General features: G+C 44.5%; 2 protein-coding genes across 5 annotated transcripts in view; one reads left to right on the top strand and one right to left on the bottom strand.

Annotated features, from left to right (window-relative positions):
• LOC106807083 (polypeptide N-acetylgalactosaminyltransferase-like 6) overlaps positions 1-23,777 on the top strand; it is an 86,379-nt gene extending 62,602 nt beyond the window's left edge. The window contains exons 6-14 of one of the 4 annotated variants that reach the window (XM_014809327.1): positions 3,530-3,696; positions 9,041-9,229; positions 10,187-10,364; positions 12,448-12,565; positions 18,147-18,257; positions 18,676-18,897; positions 19,195-19,305; positions 19,947-20,090; positions 20,706-23,777. In XM_014809327.1, the coding sequence (XP_014664813.1) occupies positions 3,530-3,696; positions 9,041-9,229; positions 10,187-10,364; positions 12,448-12,565; positions 18,147-18,257; positions 18,676-18,897; positions 19,195-19,305; positions 19,947-20,090; positions 20,706-20,858 (1,393 nt within the window). In that variant the 3' untranslated portion in view covers positions 20,859-23,777. Of the gene's footprint in view, positions 1-3,529; positions 3,697-9,040; positions 9,230-10,186; positions 10,365-12,447; positions 12,566-17,182; positions 17,297-17,405; positions 17,520-18,146; positions 18,258-18,675; positions 18,898-19,194; positions 19,306-19,946; positions 20,091-20,705 lie in introns of all 4 variants that reach the window. The other 3 variants (XM_014809325.1, XM_014809326.1, XM_014809329.1) reach the window with 3 other exon arrangements.
• A 266-nt stretch (positions 23,778-24,043) lies between these two features.
• LOC106807084 (signal peptidase complex subunit 3-like) overlaps positions 24,044-27,120 on the bottom strand; it is an 8,956-nt gene continuing 5,879 nt past the window's right edge. The window contains exons 2-5 of the mRNA XM_014809330.1: positions 26,354-26,427; positions 25,414-25,490; positions 25,055-25,170; positions 24,044-24,611 (exon numbers count right to left, since the gene is read on the bottom strand). Of these exons, the coding sequence (XP_014664816.1) occupies positions 24,485-24,611; positions 25,055-25,170; positions 25,414-25,490; positions 26,354-26,427 (394 nt within the window). The 3' untranslated portion in view covers positions 24,044-24,484. The remainder of the gene's footprint in view (positions 24,612-25,054; positions 25,171-25,413; positions 25,491-26,353; positions 26,428-27,120) is intronic.

Below are 27,120 nucleotides of genomic sequence, written 5' to 3'. Positions count from 1 at the left end.
GCAGGCGATGTGTGTAGAAGCAGGCGATGTGTGTAGGAGCAGGCGATGTGTGTAGGAGCAGGCGATGTGTGTAGAAGCAGGCGATGTGTGTAGGAGCAGGCGATGTGTGTAGGAGCAGGTGATGTGTGTAGGAGCAGGCGATGTGTGTAGAAGCAGGCGATGTGTGTAGGAGCAGGTGATGTGTGTAGAAGCAGAAGCAGGCGATGTGTGTAGAAGCAGGTGATGTGTGTAGAAGCAGGCGATGTGTGTAGAAGCAGGTGATGTGTGTAGGAGCAGGCGATGTGTGTAGGAGCAGGCGATGTATGTAGGAGCAGGCGATGTATGTAGGAGCAGGCGATGTATGTAGGAGCAGGCGATGTGTGTAGGAGCATCTGCTCCTACACACATCGTCTGCTCCTACACACATCGCCTGCTCCTGCTTCTACACACATCGCCTGCTTCTACACACATCGCCTGCTCCTACACACATCGCCTGCTCCTACACACATCGCCTGCTTCTACACACATCACCTGCTCCTGCTTCGGCGATGTGTGTAGGAGCAGGCGATGTGTATAGGAGCAGGCGATGTGTGTAGGAGCAGGCGATGTGTGTAGGAGCAGGCGATGTGTGTAGGAGCAGGCGATGTGTGTAGGAGCAGGCGATGTGTGTAGTGACAGGCTATGTGTGTAGAAGCAGGCGATGTGTGTAGGAGCAGGCGATGTGTGTAGGAGCAGGCGATGTGTGTAGAAGCAGGCGATGTGTGTAGAAGCAGGCGATGTGTGTAGAAGCAGGCGATGTGTGTAGGAGCAGGTGATGTGTGTAGGCACTGGCGCCCACAGGTCTTAAGAAAGTAGAAGCACAGAATGATAAAATCCTCAGTGATAATAAAAAGCAAGCGCCGTCGCCTGCTCATAGCATGCCCCCCCCCTGAAATTTTTTGAATGGTAGACATCTGGAGATGCAATCTGGTGATTCTTGCGAGAGAGATTTAGGAACAAAATGTAGGAACAAAATTGTTTAACCTAAAATTCAGTGCTTCCAGTGCTTCTATCTGCGGGCGCCACTGTGTGTAGGGGTATTGTGAGGATGGGCGCCGACACCTGCGTGAACCCGCTCGCTTCTCCGCGTGTCAGTGTCAGCGTCATTCGCGCTCTGCATCAGTGAAATAACGGCCGTCACTCGGGTGCCTAGAGAAATACAGACAGCGTAATTACACGCTGGATCTCGCTACGCGTAGCCCCATAACCGCGATTGAATCGTCTGTTTTCACGTAACCGACGCGCGCCTCTGATCATGAATCTTCGGAATGTCACTGGCATCGTTTGGCACCGCACGTAAGCGCGCGTTGCGCTGTCGCGAAGCTGCACAGCCAGCAAATCTCGTCGTCGTTGTAAGAGTCGTCAGAAATATTGTTTCGAGATTTATTCGATCGCTGCTCTTGTCTGCTCCAAAGAGCTAAATTAATATAACAAGGAGAGGAAGCGGATTTGCTGTGCGCTTTTCGCCTCAAGGGCGCCATCTATGGATCATAATCAGCTGAAACTGCTGTGCAGACCGAACCCAGAGACAATAGAACACTAATCTGTTCTATGGTCTTTGCCGAACCCAAATTTGGGCCTAATATGGCGGCGCTTCCTCTCCTTGTTATATTTAGCTCCTTGGTCTGCTCGAAATACAAATGGTTTGTTTGTGGACGTGCATGCGTGAGCGTTTGTCCTAGACCAGTACGATTATCGCGGATCGTGTATGAGTGTACCAGCACGAATCTAAGTCTCTCTCGCTCGATCTGTCCGTCTCCCCCTCTCTTTCTCTTTTTTTTTCTTTTTCTCTCTCTTTCTCTCTCCCTTTCCCTGTCTATCTCTAGCTCTCTCTTCCTCTCACACTGTCTCTCTCGCTCTGCGTCTAGCTCTCTCTCAGTCAACTCTCTCTCCCTCTCTCTCTCTCTCTCTCTCTCTCTCTCTCTCTCTCTCTCTCAATTTGTTATTATTAACCCCTGATTCTATTTTTCTATTGATATTGTTTATATTTCGCTTCATGTTTCTGTTTTCGCGTGGCTGTGCGCGTTGTGATCGCCGTGCTGTGAGGGGTTCATCGATCTGATGAACGTAACAGGCAAGCTAACGTCTGTCTGTCAAATTGACATGGCCTGCGTTGTTTCTACACCGTTGCTATGACATTCTTTCATTACGTGATAAGTGTGTGTGTGTGTGTGTGTGTGTGTGTGTGTGTGTGTGTGTGTGTGTGTGTGTGTGTGTGCACGCGCGCGTGTGTGTGTGTGTGTGCGTGCGTGCGTGCGTGTGCGTATGTGTTCGCATCTAGACTTCGTGAAATGTGATATGAAGTCATTCCTAAATATGGAATGTCATCAGGACATCGTGCTCACGTTTTTATGCACATATGCGCGTGTCCCTCGCTTTATGTCGCTGCGGCAATGTCTGGTTAGGATCCACCGTAAATTTTATGATGCCCAGGAATCATATGCAATAAAATTTATATGCAAGCGTAAACATAAAAAAAGTGGGCGAATATTAGGTAGCCGTTACAGACAGTATGGATGCGTGTAGTCACCACGTAGAGTTGTATACGTATAGCTAAGACACGAGAAGTACATTGTGGTCATTATTGTACATGCCTACTCCTGCTGCTGCTTGCTATATTTTGAGTGACAGGTTAGTGAAAACGAACTTAAACGATATCTTCTCTTGATTGAATATATATTCAATATATACTCCTTACTATACCTCTTACAACAATAAATTAGGATCTGGAATATAAATAAAATTTATATATATATATATAAATTTTATTTAAATTCCAGATCCAAGTTTATACGCAATAATTTATTGTAGTAAGAGCTGTCATACTTGCCTAATTGCCTCGTTGGTCACGAAACTGATTAGTGGATACTGTAGTTTGAGTAACGGGACACGTCGGTTATGCCTAATGAAACAGTTATTACACTTCATTTGCGCTCACTTAGCCAGTGCAGTGGTCGTTTTTTTGCCCGAGATTGCTGTCAAAGGCTACGGAGAATATAATATTGACTGACACTTTCACCAATTTTCTGAAAATGATGACATTTTGGAAGCTTATTATGGAGCATTAGAGACGGCTGCAGAATCGGCAAAGATTTTTCGGCGTCTGGATATTCTTGCTGTGTTATGTGCTACGGCGGGTTGTAGCACTCAACTATTACAAACTTACTTGGGTGTAGACTTTTGCCACATAAAAGTGGGAGAGTATTAGTTCATCCCGCTATTACGCCAACTGCCATCCTTGTATCATTCTTCTTGGGCTCAATAGATGTAATAGATAATGGCACTGTCGTCGCATGCCCCCTGTTATGATAAATGACCGGTCACTCTCCATTATATACTTTATACAATAATGCACTAGTTGCCACCTCTCGTATCACACTTACAACTATTACAAAGATGGGTAAATTAGGCATGCAGGTGTCAACCTATCTTTACCTACCTGTGCATGCACGTGCCCATGTCGGCACTGTTCCATCCCTTTAATCACATGGTCGTCGTCTGTTTCTTGCAGGTGCAAGACTAAGAAATACTCAGATAAGCTTCCGCAGGTCAGCATAGTGATTCCGTTCCACAACGAGCACTTCTCGACGCTCGTGCGCACCGTATGGTCTGTCATCAAGAACTCTCCTCCACAACTCATCAAGGAGGTGATCCTGGTGGACGATGACAGCAGTAAAGGTATGCGCGTGCTTCCGCCAGCTATCCAGTGTCATACAGGGCGGTCCCAAGTAGCCCTCCAACACCAAACGTGGGTTATTGAAGCAGTTACCTAGCGTCATACAGTGCTATTGTGAGTACCCATCTAATGCTAAATATTGGTTATTGAAGCTGTTATGATATCTAGAATCATACAGTTCTGTTATACGTACTTATCCATCGCTAAACATTGGTTATTTAAGCAGATATCTAGCGTCATACAGTACTATTGTGAGTACCCATCTAATACTAAACATTAGTTATATTGTGTTACTTACGTTGAAGACCTATGGCGTCACACAATGCTGTCGTCAGTTTCCCTCTAAGATTTATGAAGCAATAAGACCACCTAGTGGCATGAAGTGTTATTACAGGTACTCCGCTAACATTAAACGTAGGTTAATTAAGCAAACAGACCACCTAGTGGCATACAGTGTTAATTCAGGTACTCCGCTAACATTTAACATAGGTTAATTAAGGAATAAGACCACCTAGTGTCATATAGTGTTAATTCAGGTACTCCGCTAACATTTAACATAGGTTAATTAAGCAACTAGACAACATAAAGCCGTGCAGAACTGCTACATTGATTCCTTGACCGTGAAAAATACAGATGTATCACGCTACAGAAGCCCGTCCCGTTGAATCTTGCTTGTTAAAAACAGCTAATATCTCAATCCTCGGAAGAACGGCCCTACATGATTCCACTCGAATTTCCTGAAAAAGCAGTTTCGTATATTACACCCCCGTCACACCGGACGGCGACCATCCGCGACCATCCGCGACCGTACGGCGACCAGAAAATGTACAAGGTCGCCGACAAACGCGAACCCACCGCGTTCTTACCGCGTTCCAGGTCAGATCGCCGAACCTTGGCGTTTGTTTTGAACATGCTCAAAACAAACGCCGTGACTCGGCGATCATTGGCGATCATTGGCGACCATGGCGACCACAGCACGATGTCTGGCGTTTCCACCACGCTTATACCACGCTTATGGCGACCTTGGCGCGCTCTGGGCCCATTTTCTGTCGCCGTAGAAGCGCAGTAAGGACGCCACCCCGGTGTGACGGGGGTTAGGCATATATTCTGACCAGTTGGGTCTATCACCGATCTAAATTTCGTCATCTTCATCCCGGCGTTGCTGCATTCTTTAACTCAAATGCGATTTTATAGGAAAGCTGACTAGGTGGATACTTTGGTTAGATGGGTAAACGGGCCGTGCAAACATGTGTCTCGCAACGTAAAACCTACATAACTGTATCTTTCTGTCGAACACTTACTATGTATTCGACGGAAGGATATATATTTGAATATTTAGGGACGTTATTCTATAAATCAACAGGCAGTTTGTCATGTAAATGCTCAAGAAGCACATAAAAATGTTAAATAAAAACCAATTGTTTGATTTTTCCCCCAAACAAAGCACGTGAGTATATCATGCTGTTAGATCAATAACACATTCATAGTAGGCCTACGGTGGTTTGTAGTCATATAGCCTTTATGGTCTACTCTCAATAAATGTGTGTGCAGATGCTACCCTTATTTAGTTACGCACGCGCACAGGCGCATGTGGAGAGTACACGGTGTAAGTGCATGTGTGTGTACAGTGTGCGATTCGTATAAATAATGTTTATTTTGTTCTGTGTTGGCTAGTTGCTTTGCTTTTTACGTATTCTTGGCAAAAACGCGATCGCGATGGTTTTTACCTCCTGATCATGATGACAGATCGTGTTATACCGTTATGTAGTCGTGGGATATTTATGGCGCAATTTATTCCATGCAGCTTCGTTGAAACCGTTATTTGTACGAGAAATTCGGCGAAAAACTATTCGCAAATGGTTCTATTTGTGCTGAATCATATAACGTGCGTTTCTACGTGTAAATAAGTAGGCAACTTTTTGGGTTTCCTACGCCGCAAATCGTCGAGTAAATTTGCGGAGAAAAACGCTCGCTCATTACCGAGTATGACAGCATCGTTTGCGCAAATTGCGGCCAATCGTCGCTTCCGACCGGCGACGTACTAGCAGCGTGTATGATTGTGTGCGGCACGTATATGATATATACGGACTCTGTATGCGTGCTGCGCGTGATGCATATACATCCTTCGATCAAGCGAACCTCGAGGTTTCGTCGTAAATTCATTAAGGAAATATTGCGTTGCTCTGAAAAAAACGAAGCTGCTCAATAACAGGTCGAACGCCCTGCGTGCTATTATACGGCATGGTGTGAACCGCATAGCACCGCAAGTCATCTTATAACCGCCGTGCTCGTCTGATTGCTGCTAATTACCGGCGTACAATTAACGCGCACTATAATGGCGTGTGCGTACAGGGTGCAATATATATATATATATATATATATATATATATATATATATATATGTATATATCGTAGCTGCGAGACTGTAGTGCTAACAGAGGGAGAGCGAGTGAGGGGGAGAGAGAAAGGAAGAGGAATGAGAGAGGGGGTAGAAAGGGGGAAAGGGGTGAGAAGAGAGAGTAAACGAGACAGAGGGTGAGAGGGAAAGCGAGGAAAAACGAGGGAGGGAGAAATATTCAGAAACGAGTAGATAGCTGTGAGGCTGTTTGGCCTTATCAGAGGACAGGCTTCACCTACGGGGTGTTGTCCGGGAGGCAATCAAGTTCTGATTGCACGCACACTGCACGTTTTACCGCGGATTCGATTTTCCTAACCGGATTTCAGCTCTCAGCCGTCGCTTCCTGTACATGAAAGAGAACGCTCGCGCCGCTGATCTACGCGTGTTTGTTAATGACTTGTTCTGGAATTGAGGAAGATAGTTAATAATGAAATGTGAGTGACCAGGAAATGGCCCACAAATCCCGGGAATGACCCGTATAGCGGAGAGACCGCATAACCAATACGGTAGTGGAATTTTTGTACGTAGTCGAGTGTAGTGTAGTGACCATGCAGGAGCCGCGTATATTTATTTATTTATTTATTTGGTTGTTTGTTTATTTATTCATATCCGCTCTTTCTATGTTAGTCTTTCATTCTCTCATTGCCGAATTGAGAGAACGAAAACGCATCGATCGTTCTTCAGAGTTTGATGGCATGATGATTCCCCATCCAGTAACCCCCGTACTTGGTTAGCATGTTTCTAGCGTTATAATTTCGGATTCTGGGCCATAGGTGGCTGGCTGTACATGTATATAGGGCTGACGTCCGTCCTCCCCCCCAAAAAAAATTTGAGAGTACAACTAGGCCATTAGATATAAAGAAGCTATTCCATATAAGACAAGACTGATGTATATATCTACATATTTAATTATACTTATATAGTTTTATATATATATTATGATATGTATGACATTACAGCTTGGCAGATCCTCGCGCGTGTGTGTCCTCGCACTATACGGGTCATCCAATATTCATTGAGGGGACATTTGTGCGGATCGACTCGTTCTCACTTCGCCAGCATGAATAATGAAGGCCGTGAATAATGGAGCGGCTCGTTTCTCTCACGTGCTGTGCTGAAACGACGTCGTTGCCACGAGCATGTCGGCTCGCCGCCCGTGAGACGTGATCTGCGCGAGCGAGTGGTGGCGCTGCTAGCAGTGTTGGTGTCGCGGGGCCATGGTACCGTTGATTCTCGCGTGGTGCCGCTGCTAGCAGTGTTGGTGTCGCGGGGCCATGGTACCGTTGATTCTCGCATGGTGGCGCTGCTAGCAGTGTTGGTGTCGCGGGGCCATGGTACCGTTGATTCTCGCATGGTGGCGCTGCTACTAGTGTTGGTGTCGCGGGGCCGTGGTACCATTGATTCTCGCATGGTGGCGCTGCTAGCAGTGTTGGTGTCGCAGGGCCATGGTACCGTTGATTCTCGCATGGTGGCGCTGCTAGCAGTGATTGGTGTCGCGGGGCCTGGTACCGCCGTTGATTCTCAGCGTGGTTGGCCTGCTTCAGCAGTGTTGCGTCGCGGGCCATGGTACGTTGATTTTCGCGTCGGTGGCGCTGCTAGCAAGTGTTCGGTGTCGGCAGGGCGACCATGGTACCATTGATTTCTCGCATGGTGGCGCCTGCTCAGCAGGTTGGTGTCGCGGGGCATGGTACCGTTGATTCTCGATGGTGGCCGGTGCTACAGTGGTGGTGTCGTGGGGGCCATGGTACCATTGATTTAGCATGGTGGCGCTGCTAGGACTGAGTGTTGGTGTCGGGACGGCGTGGTACGATTGATCTCCGGTGGTGGCGCTGCTAGCAGCGTCACGTGGTGCGGGGTAACCGTTGAATCTCGGCGCGTGGCGCTGCTAGCAGTGTCAGCGTCGCGGGGCGTATCGTTGATCTCGCAGGGTGGCCTGCTATAGCAGCGTCTGGCGTGGCCGTTGGTACCGTTGATTTCGGCGGTGGCGCCTGCTAGCCAGTGTCCAGCATCCGCGGGGCGGTGGTACGTAGATTCTCGGCCTGGTGCGCTGCTCAGCAGTGTCAGCGTCGCGGGGCGGTGGTACCGTTGATTCTCGCGTGGTGGCGCTGCTAGCCGCGGAAGGCTGCCGACGTGGGAGGGCTGACGCGACAGGCTGCCACCCTCACCGCAGCGCGTGCCGTTTCGGGATTTTTTTCTCTATCCGCGGAGAAAGAAGCGAACTTTGTGTTCTTCCATTCGGCCAGGCGTCGTGGGTGTGTGTAGACGACAGGCACCCCGCAGTGGCGCGCGCGTGCCGGCAGCACGCAGTGCGGAGCAGACGAACGCTTTTATACACGACTAAATCAGCTAGGCAGTATGACTGATCTCCCGGCTCCCGTGTGTGTCGTCTGTCTGCGTTAAAGAATTGATGTTACTTGCAGACTGAGGCTGCGTACATACACTGCGTTGTGTTTGAATGTGCACCGTTCCTTCTGTCGCTACATGATTTCATGTAGAAGTAAAATAGCGGAATCCTGGGTTCACCTCGTGGGAAATGACGAAAGTGGACATACATCAACGGCAATCATAGTAAAGCTAACACGCAGTAATATTTTTTTAAACCGGCCTTTTTACATGCTGTTATATCATGCTCCCACCGTCACTTCGACGAGGTCGTTCCCGCCTATTGAAAGCTACTTTCCTCCCTTATACAGCACGTTTATACGCGGATTTCGAGTTGTGATTTCCTTTCAAGTACTCTAGGCGTGTTACCCATTTTGACGGGTTTTTTTTGTATCTCGATTTACTATTCATGCGCGTGTGACTGACTTTTTCGTACAAATTTTTATTAGTAATCCGGGAAAGCAGCTTTAAACGAATATGCTTTTTGCAGCCGAGCGAGAACGCGCCGCAGCGCCGCGCACCGTCGATGACTCACGGGTATCCTTGTCTCTATCTCCCTCTCACAGGTTTCCTCAAGGCCAAGCTGGACGAATACGTGAAGAAGAATCTTCCCAAGACGAAGGTCGTGCGGGCGGGCAAGCGCGAGGGTCTCATCCGCGCGCGTCTGGTCGGAGCCCGCGTTGCCACGGGAGACGTGCTCATCTTCCTCGACTCGCATTGCGAAGCCAACGTCAACTGGTTGCCGCCGCTGTTAGGTGCGTTGTAGCTTTTGTACTATAGCCCTTGCTGCTACAGGCTTATAGCCCTTAACAAGGGCTATAGTACTTAGCTTTCCGCGCTTAACTGCGTGGAGACGCGTTGTATAAGCGACTGGTGTTGTTATCCCAGTGCGAGCATCCTCTAGTTAACGATGTGGTGTGATGGCAAAGCAATGGTGACGGCAAGTCCGGGCTTGTTGCTTTCGCAAGCTAGTCGCCTCGTTGCACACGGAAACGTGAGTTAGATTGCAATTTTGTCGTATGTCCATAGCGTATTGTGATGAATAATGAAGGATTCGAAATGCATCCAAACGCAGAGAATTGTAGTGCAACGTGAAGGATATTGAAACGCGTTGTCATTGACTGCGCATATTTCATCGTGACTATATAGTGTAGATTAGCTGTGGGTGGAATAATCTCCCTCAGTTTATATCTGTTTCATTTCCTATGACGACTGTAGAATTTTAGCGAGTATTTTATTCCTTACGTCATCGAGTTCTTCAATTTCCATACAATTTAGGGAAGCTCGTACAATGCCACTTGACTTGCGAGCCAGAAACCAGAAACAGGAAATGTTTAAATTAGAATTTGAGACTGAGTGCTGCGTGTGTATCACGTTGTGCAGTCACGCTACTTGCAGCGCCGCGTCTACTAATGAACTATTACCATGCAGGGTGCGTTGTCAGAAACATGGTAATTAACCATCAGCAGTGCATGAAGAGACATCTCTATTCATGTACTCCTGGGGTAATGAAATTTTTTATGACTAGTTATAAAGGCTAAAATGTCGTAACATTTTAAGTGAAGTGTCATGGGAAAGTTGTGACGTAAATTATTCGTGATGATTGTGACAACTCGCGTCAGCCTGTTAGTCGAAAGAACGTGACCTAGTGACGAAACACCCCGAAGCCCAGCGACCGATCCGAATCCAGCTGCCGACCTCGCGTGTTTCAGAGCCGATAGCGATCAACAGGAAAACGGTGGCTTGCCCCTTCATCGACGTCATCGACTATGAGAACTTTGCTTACCGCGCGCAGGACGAGGGCGCTAGGGGAGCCTTCGACTGGGAGCTCTACTACAAGCGCCTGCCGCTGCTGCCAGACGATCTCAAGAACATGCCCGACCCGTTCAAGTAGGTGGTCGACCGCTGTCTTAGCTTTACGGCCCTGCCGCTGCTGTTACAGAGCACCGCTGCTCGTAGCGGTTGTGTGTGAGTGATGAGCTAAGAGAGACGAGCGAAGTAAAACTGCTGTTACACTGAATGGGGGGCTATATACATACGTGTATTGACGTGTATCAGGGGTTAGTAATGACAAATTTGTCATTATTAACCCCTGACGTGTATGTATATTTCAACGCTACTATCATCATGCGCACATGTGGTTTGATGTGCTATTGCTAGTATGTATTATTGCCTACTTACCCGACTACGCGTGTGACGGGCCTTATACAGGACGACGGACGACGTAGCAGGACCACACAGATGCACGATTAGTAACGCAATAGACGTGTTATTGCTGGACATTGTGAGCGAAGTTTAAAATGCCTCGGCAGAAGATTTATTACTGCGTGTGTCGCTTCGAAATCGAAATGCTGCGAAATTAGGAAATAGGATTTGCTAGAAGCCATCATGTACGCAGGAAATTGGGAAAATGGCTTAAAAGCTACCGAATTTAATCAGCATAAGGTCGATCGAAGTGTTCAAAGTACATTTCTGTTCGTTTAAAGCACGATTAATAATGTGACGTGGCAGCTATTGGTAGAGAGCTATTTTTCTCGGGAGTGTCAGGTCCTATAGTTCTCGGCCAGCGTGTTCGTGTTTCTGCGTGGACAGCTAGTCACGTGAAAGTGGCAAAGTAAGCGCGTGGATGCTGTATACCATGCTGATGTGCGCACTTCTATCGTTGATTAGCTAGTGGAGGCTGTCCGCGCTATATACCCTATTATATATAGAGGCAATACGCGTTGCACACAAAGGGCGGCAGTCCAACTTTCAGTGCGTTTCGCACAATAGGCGGCAAATTCGCTGCTTCTAGTTGCCTACGTGCTGCTGAGCCATCGTAGTGTGTGATATTGCGACGAAGCGATCATGGATGGCGCCACAGCCTTTTCACATTTATTATGACCGCATCATGCGGTCGCATCTCGCTGCTTTGATCTCGGCGTGTTTGGGGAATCTCGCCGGCTGCATTGCGCTGCGTCGCGATAGCGCGATGATAGTTTCTCTCTCGATTCTTCGCCTTGCATCTGCGTGTAGAGAGAGGCTGAGCGCGACGCTGCGCTCCTGTGGGGAGGAGAGGTGAGCCTAACATGAATACATCGCGTGCGACTCGTGAAACGTCTGATGTTACATATAGCGCTGGAAAATATAGAGCATGTCAGTGAGAACTCACTACACGCTTATGGAAGAGTACCCGACTGACAGTTTCTTACTTATTGGAAAGTAGCCTGATCAGCGTAGTCTTAGATAATATCAAAAGTAAAATATGATGTGTTATTTTATTTTATTTCTGATAATATGACTGTCGGAATAGCAAATGACCATATGTATGTATCTCTGTGCGGTCTAGTAGGTTATATAACCCTCGTAGAGACGATTGTACAGCATATATAATGTATTAATTCAAGATGCGTGCGTGCGTGTTCGTGTGCGTGCGTGCGTGCGTGCGCGCGTGCGCGCGAGTGCGTGGCTCATCAGCCCCTGTGCCGAAGGAAATTTGATAGCGGTTGTTTGTGTTTTTTTACGTTCAGTAATGTTTGCTACCATTTGCAGTACAGCTATAGTGCAATCAGCTTCAATTGTTTGAGATAGACGCACTGCATCAATTTATTTCTTCCCTACGTCTATCTTGCGCACACAGATTTCAACAAAGGCGGACTGCCAATCTCCATGCGCAATGTTTTTGCGAGGGCGAATTTGTTTTCGAAGAGCAGCGATAAAATGAAACTCGTAGAAGACGTCGGAGTGGGATGCCCACGTCAATCTAGTTCGTGCTGTCGGCCCGGCCCTTCTCTAATCTCGCTTTGATGTTGGCAATAAAAGCGCGCAGACGCGAGCAGACATCCGTGGCGGAGTTGTAGGCATTCGTGACGGCAGAGAACGACTGCCTGACGTCGGCTGCGCGACCTTCACCGTCGACGACTCGCCGCTATTCATGCGCCCGTTACCGACTTACCAGTGACCATGTCGTTATTTTCATTTTCTCTTCGTCTAGGAGCCCAGTGATGGCAGGTGGTCTGTTTGCGATGGACAGGGAGTATTTTTGGGAGCTGGGGGGCTACGATCCTGGGCTGGACGTGTGGGGAGGCGAGCAGTACGAACTCTCATTCAAGGTACGACTGCATTGACGCGAATAAATGGTTTGTTTAGCTTCGGAAATCGCCTTAACTGTAATGGTACTCTCGGTGAGATTTCATAGCCGTGTTTTAGTATTTTTGGATCGAAATACCTTAATAGCTGACACGCGGCATCACATTGCCTGTGCGTCCTAATTACGTATACATTCATGCACTGTTTACACCCCGTGTACCGCCAGATTAGCCGCTATATAAATATTAGCAAGCATACTAGTATATAGTAAATGGAGCAAACGACTAAGCTCACTCTACAGTTTGGCTGTTCGAGCTTATTCCCTGACGCGATCATTCTTTCTATTTGCGAATTTATAATCGAATTTGTTTCCTAATCCGCTCGTTCCGAAGCGCCATATTCGCGCAACGAGATCAAGTTGGTTCGCCGTTGCTTTGTGGTGATAAGCCCCCGTAATCCCGTATAGATTATATATGCATTATTCGTAACTTCGTATGAATTTATTTCCCGTCAGCTCTGTACAGTAGAGCGGTAGCATTTATGCCAATGTAATCATCTTGATACGATGCAGTTCATACATATTCAATGAAATGTCGGTGTTTTTACCCGCCATAATGCCCGTCTGACGCGATATCAACAGGAGCCGACGACCGGCCACCGGTGTTTTGCTGCGCGTAGGTTTTCAAACGCGTTCGGTGAATGGCTGGTGGCCAACGTGCGTAATCGCTCCTTTCTTCTTCAGGCTTGTTCGCTTTTTATGCAGATATTTCTTCAAAGCGACGAACGCTTCATGCGCCGATGTTTATTGCATGAGCTTGCTTATATACGCCTCAGTTCGCCGGAGAACTTATATCGCTCGCGTTCGTCTGCGAACTGCACCGTAGTGATGACGTGTCTCAATATTAATGTGTCAGGCGCCGCTTCCCCCAACCTTGTGTGTGTGTGTGTGTGTGTGTGTGTGTGCGTGTGTGCGTGCGTGCGTGTGTGTGTGCGTGCGTGCGTGTGTGTGTGTGCATGTGCGTAAGTGCTGGTGCGTGTATATATCTCTCTGTTTGCGTGCGTGCGTGCGCGCGCGTGCGTACATGTACATGCTCTCTCCGGCATATTTATTTCATCGTAGCAGATGCTGGGTATTGAGCCGGCGGCGGCACGGCGGTAAAACGAACCGTTTATAAACAGCGTGGCCGCGTAATGTGTGCGACCACCGGCGCTAGAGCCACGCAAGAGAGCATCAAAGACACATAACAGGCACTTTGAGCGTTTCAATAAAATATAATGCTAAATAAATACGAAATCTATTTACTGCCAAAGTCTTAATGTTTCTCTACTCTCTTTCGCCTATTATTGCCAACAATTTCCTGTAAATGCCGTGCAAATGCTCCTCTGCAACACACATGTACACCCGCACGCACGCTGCCGCACACTGACACATAATATATATATACTATCAGGAGCTAATAAAGACAAATTTGTTATTATTAGCTCTTGATATATCTCTCTGTTTGCGTGCGTGCGTGCGCGCGCGCGCGCGTGCGTACATGTACATGCTCTCTCCGGCATATTTATTTCATCGTAGCAGATGCTGGCTATTGAGCCGGCGGCACGGCGGTAAAACGAACCGTTTATAAACAGCGTGGCCGCGTAATGTGTGCGACCACCGGCGCTAGAGCCACGCAAGAGAGCATCAGAGACACATAACAGGCACTTGGAGCGTTTCAATAAAATATAATGCTAAATAAATACGAAATCTATTTACTGCCAAAGACTTAATGTTTCTCTACTCTCTTTCGCCTATTATTGCCGACAATTTCCTGTAAATGCCGTGCAAATGCTCCTCTGCAACACACATGTACACCCGCACGCACGCTGCCGCACACTGACACATAATATATATATACTATCAGGAGCTAATAAAGACAAATTATTTGTCATTATTAGCTCCTGATACTATCAGGAGTAAGATAATATAGGATATTATCTATATTATTCTATATTATTATTATTATCCTATATTATCTTACTCCTGATACTATCAAGAGCTAACCCAACCTATGCCAAGTTGCCAACGCCAAACATTTGTACCGCCTTGCTAAACGGCCAATCCTAACCTATGCTATCTACAATTACTAATGTAGTACTACATGTGCAAAACAGATGTTACAATAATATTATTATAGCTTTATTATTATAGTATTGTTAGCTCTTGATACTGTCACGGAAAATGCTCTTCTGCAACACACATGTACACCGCACGCACGCTGCCGCACACTGACACATATATATATAGTATCAGGAGCGTATAATGATAATGATTATACGCTCCTGATAGTATGCAAGAGCTAATAATACCTTTTGATCTTATTATATTATTATCTCTTGATTGGATTAGATTGATTAGATTAAGGTATTATTAGCTCTTGATAGTATATATATATATGTGTCAGTGTGCGGCAGCGTGCGTGCGGTGTACATGTGTGTTGCAGAGGAGCATTTCCATGGCATTTACAGGAAATTGTCGGCAATAATAGGCGAAAGAGAGTAGAGAAACATTAAGACTTTGGTAGTAAATAGATTTCGTATTTATGCAGCGTTATATTTTATTGAAACGCTCCAAGTGCCTGTGATCAGAACAGCACAGCTGATCTGCGGGATGCTTGTGTCATCAGGGGTGGGGTGAGGGGCGTGTCGCCCGTGTGTCCGTGTCCGTGTCCGTGTGTCGTGATGTCATCGGGTTCAAAACGGCAGTGTATGTCGTAAAAGCGCATTAGAACGCGTTCATTGTTGACACGACGTGTTCGTTGTCGATTGCGTGCGTGACTGCGCGCACAACACGCACAGTGTTTGTCTGCATTGATTGCTTGTTGTGTTAGCCGACATTATTTTCAGACGTCATTTCTGTCTTTCATGATCACATGCGCTATGAAGCTAATGTGTATATGACATCACTGTGGCAGGCGTTGTACATAGCCTGTAGGCCACGCTTAGCGAGGCCGGCCCTACCGCGTGAGAGCTAAATTGCCTAAGCATGCATCATTGATGCTACCTAAATGCTTGGCTTTTATGCCGATGCACATAACATGGCAGGGGTAGAAGTTAACTTTTGAACAAGGGAGTCCAACGGACTCCCTAGCCTCAAAAAGAGGGAGTCCGCAGCCTGAGGTTAAAAATTAAATATATTAACAGTAACGCATGTGCTTATTTTTAAGATTCATGCAGTTGCACGTCTGCCAAATTTTCTTTGGACATTAGCTGAAAAAATACAGTAATTCCGTGAGGCCGTGCTTCAGAATGAACTAGTTAGTATGGCAGAATTTTCAGGGCGTCACACGGACTCCTGCATATGTCAAATCAGGGAGTCCGACAGTAAATCAGGGAGTATTTGACTCCGGTACATTCGTTAATTCCCGTTAATTTCGCACCCTGACATGGCCTGTAAATGTTCGTCTAATTGTGAAATAAGTAGGACAAGTTGATGGTTATGATCGCGAGGTCATTAACATACATAGCTGCATTTAAAACTGTATGATTTATCATTCGACGCGCGACACGATTCATCGCGTGCGAGCATGTAGAAGGGAGCGACTTGCCTAATGCGTCTTTCACGATGTTGCATGGCGAGCCATAGTGAATTTTTCTCGCGTTCACCGATGCACTGTAGTCGTCTTATACACCGTCGCGTGACTTTAGATGTGCAAGCTATACGCAAGATTCAGCGTTGAATGTTGCTATTGAAAAGAACGTTTTCACGACGGAATGCCCGATTTACTGATCATTGCTCACCGCCATCAAAGTTTTATTCGCTCAATTATACTAGGAAGCTATAGACGAACGCCACAAGTCGTTGTTGGTAGCCTCGCGGACGTTCGGAGTCAGTCTTTGAAGCTTACATAAAGTTGGCGCGACAGTCTTGGAGTCGAGTCGCGCCGTAAATGTAAAGTCTAAAGAATTTAGTAATAACATATTCTACTAAAAGCATGTTTGGTTGTTCGCAAAAACCATGGGAGGCAAAAAGTGTAGGTTATACAATTATTATCATGCTATCGTCGCGCACATGTTAAAAGTCTGCGTTGCCTGGTAATACTATCGCACAGCTGTTCACTGAAAATGTACAGAAAACACGTTTGCTAAGCGGACGTTTGCATTTCTGCAAATATTTTATTTGTCAATGCATAAAATGTTCTGTAAAGTCTGATGTAATATTCTATAGCGACTAATAGGCTTGGGAGAGCATCCCATCAATCGCGAGTGCAACCGCCATGAAAGGCTTTGCTATTCTGCTTATTGCCAGCGTTAGTTACATACGCACGTTCTGTTTTGCGCTGAATCTAGCAATTTGTAAAGAATATCGATATTCTAAAAGTTTCAGTTATAATATGTCATAAGGGATTAAGGACGTGCCAAACTATTTACATCTGGTAATCTGGTAAACTTTCTAATCTGGTAACACAGCATCACATATCATATTTTGCATTGCTTTATATTATTCTTACGTAACTGCGACATTTCATTTCATTTCAGGTCAGCCGGATTGTCTGCTAACGACTTCAGTGGCAATCTATCCTGATGCATCGTTCATTTATATATTCTCCGTATAGTGTTCGAGTGATTCATCCACGTGCCTCTATTGCCTTTACATCTAGGTGTGGCAGTGCGGTGGATTCATCGTTGACACGCCGTGCTCACGCATAGGGCACATTTACAGATCGTTTAACCCTTTTGCTTCTTCACGAGAGCATGGCAATTTCTTAGGGAAAGTGAGTGCCGCGCACACGATCGTAATCCAGTGGCTCCATCTATTGGGTATCTAACACGGGACTCGCATGCGCGAAACCTCTGTGCTAACCCGCGTTGTTCTGTTGACAGGTGTGGCAATGTGACGGGCAGATTGTTGACATTCCCTGCTCTAGAGTCGGCCATATCTATCGTCAATTTTCTCCCATTCCTAACCCTCCCGAACTCGGAGATTTTCTTGGTCGTGTAAGTCGCAACTGCTGTGGCCTGCACGTCAGTATATATGGAAATTGCACACAGTAGATTGGTTGACAAGATTCCACAGCTAGGGTGCTTTCTATGCTGTACATCTTCTGTTGCCACACGTGATTCCAAATGACACCTGTCAACGCAACTATAATTCTTGTTACTATAGATTGTCCCTGTTCTTGCTTTATACCTTATGCAAATAGCCTTTGCTTGAAAACTATGGTAACTAGCACTGTCTCTGCTCCATCATACTTGCTCATTCAAAACATTCAACACACACTTTCAAGTATTTGTAGTCTCAGTGTGTTGAAATTCAAATTAAATTTGTCACATGTAAGGCATTCTGTGTCAAATCAATGAAAATTTCTCATGATATCTGTAATCTGATTTGAAAGAGAATGCATTTAGTCTGGCCAACTAACAGCATGTGAGACTTACAGGACCGTTCGCTGTCCTTTTCTGTATCCTGACGTTCCAAAACGGGTGGTCCTAGAATTGACTTCCCCAAATGTCCTAAACCTATCTGTGTTGTCAACATTAGGTTGTACAGTATTTGTACTGCTAACACGTACTAGTATATTGTCCAGTGAATGCACGACATTAATAGACACAATTCTTGTGTAGATCTGGCAATGTGGTGGCGAAATGGTAGATACGCCTTGTTCACGAGTTGGGCACATCTATAGGAAATTTGCACCGTTCCCTAACCCTGGCATTGGTGACTTTGTTGGGCGAGTAAGGCATCTTTTGGTGATCATTTCTCGGTTTACTAACTGCTAACATATTTCATAGCTAACCATTGCGCATGTTAACTGCTCAATCTGCACTTGATTATTGTTGTTAGTGGAAACTTGAATTCAACCGCCATTCTCAATTGCTTAAATTGTTCACGCGGCTTTAACATTTGATGTGTTGCAATTTAACAGTATCTCGCTATAGCGACTACTTACGTAGGCGAATTACTCGCCAGAATATATTATACGTGCGAAACCATTAACAGCTTTATACTCCAGTTGATTTATTTCTAAAAGCTACATCAATCATTGCACGATTTTCTAGTGGTAGCTCGCGTGATTATAAAACTCTTTGTGACTGAGTTTTGATAGATGACTCATTAATCATCGTTATAACTCGTGCGCCTCAATTCGTGTAGAACTACAAGCGCGTCGCTGAGACGTGGATGGACGAGTATAAGGAGTTTATCTATATGCGGCGTCCGCACTATAAAAACCTTGACTCTGGCGACCTCACAGAGCAGAAGAAACTGCGAGACAAGCTAGGGTGCAAGCCGTTCAAGTGGTTCATGGAGGAAATCGCCTTCGATCAGCCAAAGAAGTATCCTCCAAGAGAACCGCCGGACTTTGCAACGGGAGAGGTGATATGTTCTGGCAACTTCGGACTAACTGTTAATACCATGGTGCACGTAGTATTGTCAGCGAAATGTGTGGCTACATGAGATATAGAGGATACTGACGCATTAGGGGCTAACTTTTTAATGTGTCAACTAAGTCTATATGTCCGTGCGTGCGTGCGTGCGTGCGTGCGTGCGTGCGTGCGTGCGTGCGTGCGTGCGTGCGTGCATGCAGGTTTAACTTTGCGTAGTGATTTGTATAGTAGGTATACATTCCTGCCAGTTTGTCAGTCTCTAAAGATTTTTGCATTCGATTTGTAGATCCGAAATCCCGTGAGCAACCTTTGCATAGATACACAATTCAGGGGGTCAAATGAAAGATTTGGATTGGCTCCTTGTATCAAGGAACACCAAGGACAGGGTGGGGAGCAGGTAAGTTGCACTTGAAAAAGCATATCAGCATGTTTTGATGTCTTTGACTTCCGGTTTGCTTCATAAAGAATTGGATTTGCTAGTTCTTACCGTAGCACGAGATTTCTACCTTGGTTCAAACTAATATAACTGAGAATGTGTAAACTTTTTGTATTACTAGACCCGAGTTTTGTAGATTACAGTCAAACCTCGGTTATCCGAGCATCAATTATCTGAATTTCGGATTATCCGAACAAGATCTCTAGGTCCCGTGAATATTTAATAAGCCTAAAAAACTCTGTAAACAACTAAACATGCTTTTCACGCACAGTAATTATGTTCAGTATGGCTTCCTTTTTTTACGATCAGATCAGTTATTCGAACAATCAGTTATCCGAACAAAATAAACCCCGCCCGTCTCGTTCGGATAATAGAGGTCTAACTGTATAGGGTATATATATATTTATTTATATGTGTATGGGTATATACATACATATGGACCCTGGGAATATCAGTATCTTATGCTAATTATAATTGCCATCTTCTATCTCTTTCACTTACCTATATGTCATATATATATACTCATGTATAATACTGTGAACAGATGTACTACAGAACGTTAAGTTAAATTAAGCCTTGCATTGCTTTTCTGTGATTTTCAGCATTTCATCTTGACGTGGCACAAAGATCTACGGCCATTCAAGAGAAGTGTGTGCTTTGATGTGTCGGCCAAGCAGCCAGGCACGCCTGTGATTCTCTTCCATTGCCATGGCATGCAGGGGAACCAGCAATGGAAGTACAACTACGTAAGTTATGTGGTTTCTTGCACAGTTACGTGTCTGCGTCCATGCATCCGTGCGTGTGTGCGTGTAGAGAGAAAGTTTGAGGGAGAGAGAGAGAGATACGTAGGTAAGTAGGTGGGCAGGCAGACGAGTGTGCATGCGGGCGGGCAGGTTGATAGGTAAGTTTGGTAGATAGATAGTTCGGTTGGTGGCTAGATTGATACATGCAGGCATGGATAGATGGACGGATGAATGGGTGTATGGATGGGTGAGTGAATGGATGGATGGGTGAGTGAATGGATGGACGGACGGACGGACGGACAGATGCATGCATGCATGCGGGAGGGAGGGAGAATTCGCTTTTAAGTTCATTATTGTTCAAATCTCGGTCAAATTATTCACACTCAGTGGCTATGAGATTTACCAAACCAATAGTTTGATGCGAGTTTTAACAGGATGGCATATGTGTATGACATATCATACATCCCATACACAATTGAACATGAAATTTATTATTACCAAGTGATGATAATAAGTCATTAGAATTAACTTGGTTTGTGCTGCATCTTTCTTGGCAACCATATATCTGAAAATGATTTCAATCCGTGAATCGAGTCGACGGCACCGCTATTTTTCCAGAGAACTATGCAGCTGTATCATATGGTGACCAAGAACTGCTTGGACTCCAACCCAGAGATGCAGGAGCTCTACATGAATCCATGTGATACACAGCTAGCGACGCAGAAGTGGAAGTTCGACCACGTGAACGTCACCGCGTTGCAGGCGTACTGATGACGTGGCGGCGACACGGGGAGAATCCAGAGAACTCCTAGAGCACTGTAGAGAAACTCTGATCAGTAGGAGACTGACGTCGATTCTCCCCGTTCTTCTCGTCGGTCCGGCGGGCGGTCGTGTGAAGTGTGCACCTCCCAATGATAGCTCTTCGTGCGTTCGTTGGCACACGTGGCGAGAAGTAGCATGAAGTGAATGCGTACCGAGCGGCATGTCATGTAGTGACCGTACATGCGCTGCGCTCACGGTGTGAGAGCGGCATGGCATGTAGTGACCGTACATGCGCTGCGCTCACGGTGTGAGAGCCGGTGAAGAAACTAGACAATCATCGTGGCTGAGCGAAGCTCAAACTACGCCGTGGGACAAAGACCGAATGCTGGGAGCTGTAGCAGGTTACACTGTATAAGCTGATAGACAGGAAGGAAATATGGCCTGCAACGGACAATGCACAATGTTGCAATACACACAATTTTCTTTTTGCCACGTAATCATTCTAACACTTGCAACATACAATCACAGTACATATCTATTGTTCACGTTTTGTAATTAACATAAACTAACTGTGTATTATATGTATTCGTGTTGGGGGGGGGGGGATTTCGACAAAAACGAAATTGTTACTTTACAATGGAACAAGAAAACAGTCCCATAGTTTAAATGCATTTATTTAAAAATATCATTATATGATTTATAGAATAAAGTGCCCATTAACATTTTGCTGTACTCTTGATAGCATGCACGAGCTGTACGAGTGTTATAGCGAACCCATTTTCCTGGGTGGCAAAGCCACGTGCGTGGTGTGTTCTGGGGACCGCCTTTGACCATGTAATGTATCTACATTTCTTTGGGAATGGCAATTGCCCCCCCCCCACCCACGCTAGCTACGGCCATGGCATGTGTGTTTATCACAATTAAATATGATTATGTCAACACTGGCAATAACCCGAGATGCTATATAAGGAACATTACATGACGTGATGAAACGTTGGTGACTGTGGCCATATATACCCTCTGTTAGGTAAGTATCATGGCTCTTCTGATCTGAATAAATCGATTTCACTGTTTCTACAAGTACCTGAGCCATCGTGTTTATAACACTTGCGTTTAGAAAAGCGCATTTCTGGCAGTTTTTGCTCAACACACTGAGAACATTCATCAACTGGGTTTCCACTTTGTTGTAAATCATTTGTATTTCGAGATGTAAACTATTCATTTATATGTTTCTTCCTTCATTAACGAATGTACGAATTGTATATTCTGTTGTAAATGTGTCAACTAGTGCGTTGTGCCCCCGAATCTCTCATTATGATTATCGTGTTTCATCTTATTGAAATCTATACACTGGTCACTTCTGGCAACAGTATCTGATTGGTGATTGCCAGTGTCCAGTGTTTGCAGTATCTCACGAAGGCAGGAAATCTCTTTTGTTGCCACTCTTCATATTCCCTATATGCGTTATTGGTGGAAAAATACAGTTCAGGCTCCAATATGCATAATATGCTTAGCTGTGGGATCAATTTACGGAGTTTTGCATTTTAGAGGTTGTGGACGCACAGGCCCAGTGAGAAACTAACTTGTTCGCCAGTGACCTATAATTTTCATTACTTGACGAATCTATATTCGAGAAACGGGCAAATATTTATAGCTAGTAGTTCTTGCCCTTTTTCATGTGAAATACCTGTTTTGGTTACATTCCACACTTCGTAGTAAAATTAAAAAGATTGAAGAAGCCGAAGCATGGTTTGTTTTTATTTCATTCAGTAACTATCTAAAGGTATTGTGTTCCCCACACTTTTCCCGATGGTCTGTGGCTGTGGTCTTGCTGCAGCTGTAGGGCTGATGTTTTCTCACTCGGGTAGGTCTGTTTCCATTATGTAGGTTGAATAGATATGGAGCTTGCGTCGTGATATTTGTATGTTCAGGAAGCTGTAGCGATGTTGAGCTTCTTCCTGTAGCCAATGCTATATGGGTTAGGCCTCAGATGAAGAAAAAGGCTGTGCCCGTGGAGACATTCCGTGATTTCTCTGATTATATAAGTTAGAGAATAATAAGCATAAGAGTAAACTGGTCATGAGGCTTAAAGGCAATTTTGAATATTAGAAAGCTACCAGGTTGACGTTTGGTTATCGTATATTTATCAGGTTTGTCTCCGAGTGAAGAAATAATCTCACGCCTGATAACCAGGGCAGATCATGTAATCAACAAGTAACCATCGTAGGTGTCATTTATACTCATGAGTAGCCACAGGATCTAATAGTTGGTGTGGACCAGGCATTCATACTTGAAGTTGGTGTTTACATTTTCTGGTGCTGTGTAGTGCCTTGTTGTACGTCATAAACTTGGCAGGCTAACCCTTGCCCTTGTTTTATACGGTGATGTTATTCCTATGTGATGTTTTATAACAAAACAATACTTGTACGTACAATGAATGTTCCCATGTCATTTGCAGTGCTACTTATGACTGGAAGAAAATCGAATGCCATATTCTCATAGAAAGGTTATGAATTATGTATTAGTTCAAATCAATGAATGTGTATCCTTGACAGTGAAAAAAATACACGGGGGCTCGGGGCGATTTAGCCCCCAAAAAGAGCCCCCGGAAATTTGCATAGAGTTCAATGGAAACCAAATTTTAGAGTGCTATTTTCATGCACGCGAGCTTGAAAAGTATCCCCCGAAAAATAAATTTCCTGATCCTGATCCCTGATGCATCGTAATAATTAACGATATGCTGTAATTAGGATACTGCGTCGCCGTTTGGTGTACATACCATCATGGTAATGTTTTCTGGTGGATGTATCAATTGTAAATGCTAGTTTTACACTAATATGTATATTTTGAAGGCGATTTGGAGGTTAACATTTTTAATAATGTTAGTGTGGTTTCTGAAAAAATAAAAACCCAGTTTATTTCAAAATAGTAAAACTGTTAAATATGTATCACTCATGTTATTGTTGTCATAGTTGTACTATTTAATATATTCAGGGTCTTGCAACAAAGAAATAATAATATTACCGAGTTTAGACGCCATGGGTCCTTGTGGGAGTTGTTGGTGATCAGTGTGTTGTTCACGATAAGGATTTTGTTCCAATGATGGGTGTAGCGGCTGGATACTACTCATTGACACAGTGCATAACTGAGCACAAAGGACTTGGAACACGAGAATGATAAGAATAATACAGAGATTTGAATGCTTTAGAATAGAAAGTGTATTATTTATCAAAACTGCAGTCAGACGTTTTATAAATACTTTCTCCATGTTGATTATTTAAATTCTCAAACAGCCAGCTTCATCTTTCTATTTCTGATCATACACTAAATTATACTATCAGATCAATTCTTACAACGATTTCAAGTGAAATCTAACGCAGATAGAATAGAACGCATCTGCCACACTGCATATATTTATACTGCAGTGTGCACAGATTACACCAATAGTAGACGCACTGATACGAGAAGCGCTTACATCACCGACAAATAAACACTGACAATATTCAACACCGCTTTCTCCTCCACCGCTTTTTCATCTCCCTGCCTCGCGATGACGACGAAGCAGCCTCCGCCCGTCACATGTCCCGGAGTTGCACGTGCAGGGCTCCATGAGTTGACTACGTGACAACAGGCGCTCACATCTTCTCTGTGTACTCGCTGGGAAACTCGAAGCGGTGCGATCCGTCGCCCGACAGCAGCGGCAGCATGCCCGAGTTGGGCACAATGTTCCACGAGAGCGTCAGCGTAATGTTGCGATTGCCCCTGAAAAGGTCGCCGGGTTAGCTAGCGGCTCGACGGCGAGGCAACGCCTCACCTGGGAAAGTACGGTACTGTTTGGTACAAAGACTGTGACGGGGATGTGGGGGAAGCTTGGGATGAGTGGGATGCATATGAACTGCAGAGTGTAGATAGATTAGTGATTGTCCACGCAATATGCTGGTGCGTTATACACCACGCAAACAGTGATTGGGGCGCGATGGGGGGGGGGGGGTCAACTTTTAAACACCCCCAGGGAAGAGGGATGAGGCAGTATTACTAAAGATTACTAAAGACGTTTTACGACCTTGATGTGATAACATGCTGCTACACAGACATTTACATTCAATTCATGTACATCTTGCAGCTGCTTGCAGGTTGTACTGTTTACAATGCACCTCATGCTTAAGTGAAATTTTACACACACACGACCAAATATGTTCACGTACCTGAGACCGTTACCGTCATCCCAGAAATAATACTTTGACCTAAGGCTCCTGTAATCCAAAACAGCATTTTCTCCTCGCTGAATGATTTTGTCCCATAAGACAACTTGATTTATTGACTGAAATTAGGAGTATTATTATAATTAATATAATATTCTGGCTAGAAGCTGGCTACAAATGTTGAAATTGTTTATCACTTAGTCTTATTATTATCAGTTGAACAAATCACATCTGTAACTGTTAATTCCTTGTTTTCTGGGAGAATGTACTCCTAATTCAACTAATAGAAGTTACTAAAGTAGATATCAGGTATGTACTAAAGATTGGCAGAAACCCAGGTAAACTTATAGTAATCTACTCACATTTTTTTCTGTTTCATATTCAGCAGTCAGGTAGAGAAAAAGCTGTTTCACATTCCAATTGAATATTGGAGTCAAATGTGTGTCATGTCAAGGTGTAGACACGAAACAAAATGAACAGAAATAACACTACTGAAGCTTTTCGTATTACTATGCATGATACAGTTAAACATATATACATGCTGATCACCCATTATTCGTAATTCTGAAATTAGAAAAGTTCTAAAATCCCCCTTTTTCCGAGTGCAAACATGATGCCAAGAGTGAAAAATTCCATAAGGGACAGGAAGGGTCAGTCACCGATTACATGCATAAGTTCTCACCTGCCCTGGATGAGGCTGATGTAGTGCCAGTTTGGTTTCAACATTGATCAATGTCAGTAAAAGAATTTAATCTCTATCGAAAATGTCGGAAAAGCTTGTAGTTGTACACAACTGTCTGTGGGCTACATTTCCTACTTAGACTTGGGTCTCATCACAGTGTTACTTCATCACATCTAGGTATACAGTACAAAGCTAAAGGTAAGGTAGTAAGGTCTGAATCTGAGACACACTGCTGTTCCTACGCATTTCAAATAATGTTCTGAACATGCATATAATTTTAGACTGGGAGCTTATTATAAGTGAATAGTATTTATCACTATTATTTTTAATACACATTTAGTATAAATACATAATAGCATGATGTAAACAAAACTAATGCCAAAATTTAAAATATTGCAATTCTTCTTCTCTTGAGTTATGCTGCAGGTGTAACACCTGGTGCCTGATATATGTTAACTAGTGTTATACCTTCAAGGATAGAGAGGTTATTCTTCATAGGATCTTTAAGCCTCATTGTTATCACAGCTGTTTTCATGTTCTTCTAACATTGTCACACAACTAACTCTTCTAGATGTAGCTTTGTTGTGAACCCATAACACAAATGCAAAATCAAAGGATATCAGCTTGTAAGTCAAAGTTAACAAATCCAAGGTCAAACCTCTCTCTGGTTGTACTATGGTCAGCAGCAATTTTCCTGTAAACAAAAATGCATTGCTGTTACGATGTGTTCATATCCAATTTTCTATGCTATAAGTATAACTGATAAAATCTTAGTGTTTTTAATGTTGCCGTTGGTGTAATCAGTGATATTTCCGCTGTCAGGTGAGACTATATTGAGCAACATTTTTTTCAGTTCGAGTGTTTCTGAGCAAAAATCTCGTAATAATCAGTTTAACTGTTTCAATAATCAAATTTTTGTAAATAAATACAAATTGTATTAATATTTGCTACCAAGTATATGTATTCTCCATCGACTAATAATTCCACGTAAAAGTCGTTCAAATTCTCCTGTTCAACACACTGTCTCTCCGCACGCATGCCACTGTGCGGAAATCCACAGAAAGATAGAGCATGTGGGAAAAGCATGAGTACCAAATTCCCACAACGCTCGCTTCATTTCACACCATCACAGCAAAAATATACAAACAACCGCCTCAACTCTGGTATCTACGCATAGCCGAATGTTCATTTGTTTAAATTATCGCGCAATGATTGCGCTTGGATAGAGCAATTTACCCAGAGCAATCTAGCAAATTCCTGCAGACAACTCCCACTCCATAACAATGTAAATGGGGGCAACTGCTTTTTTGTACATGAGTAATGGTGACGCATTGCATTATAGGCAGGGGGAAAATTTATTTTTCGGGGGGCTACTTTTCAAGCTCGC

Source organism: Priapulus caudatus, unplaced genomic scaffold (genome assembly GCF_000485595.1).
Source record: "Priapulus caudatus unplaced genomic scaffold, Priapulus_caudatus-5.0.1 Scaffold194, whole genome shotgun sequence".
Taxonomy (NCBI): Eukaryota; Metazoa; Priapulida; class Priapulimorpha; order Priapulimorphida; family Priapulidae; genus Priapulus; species Priapulus caudatus.
Note: the sequence above shows the minus strand (reverse complement) of the source record. Positions and strands in the feature narration are given on the sequence as shown.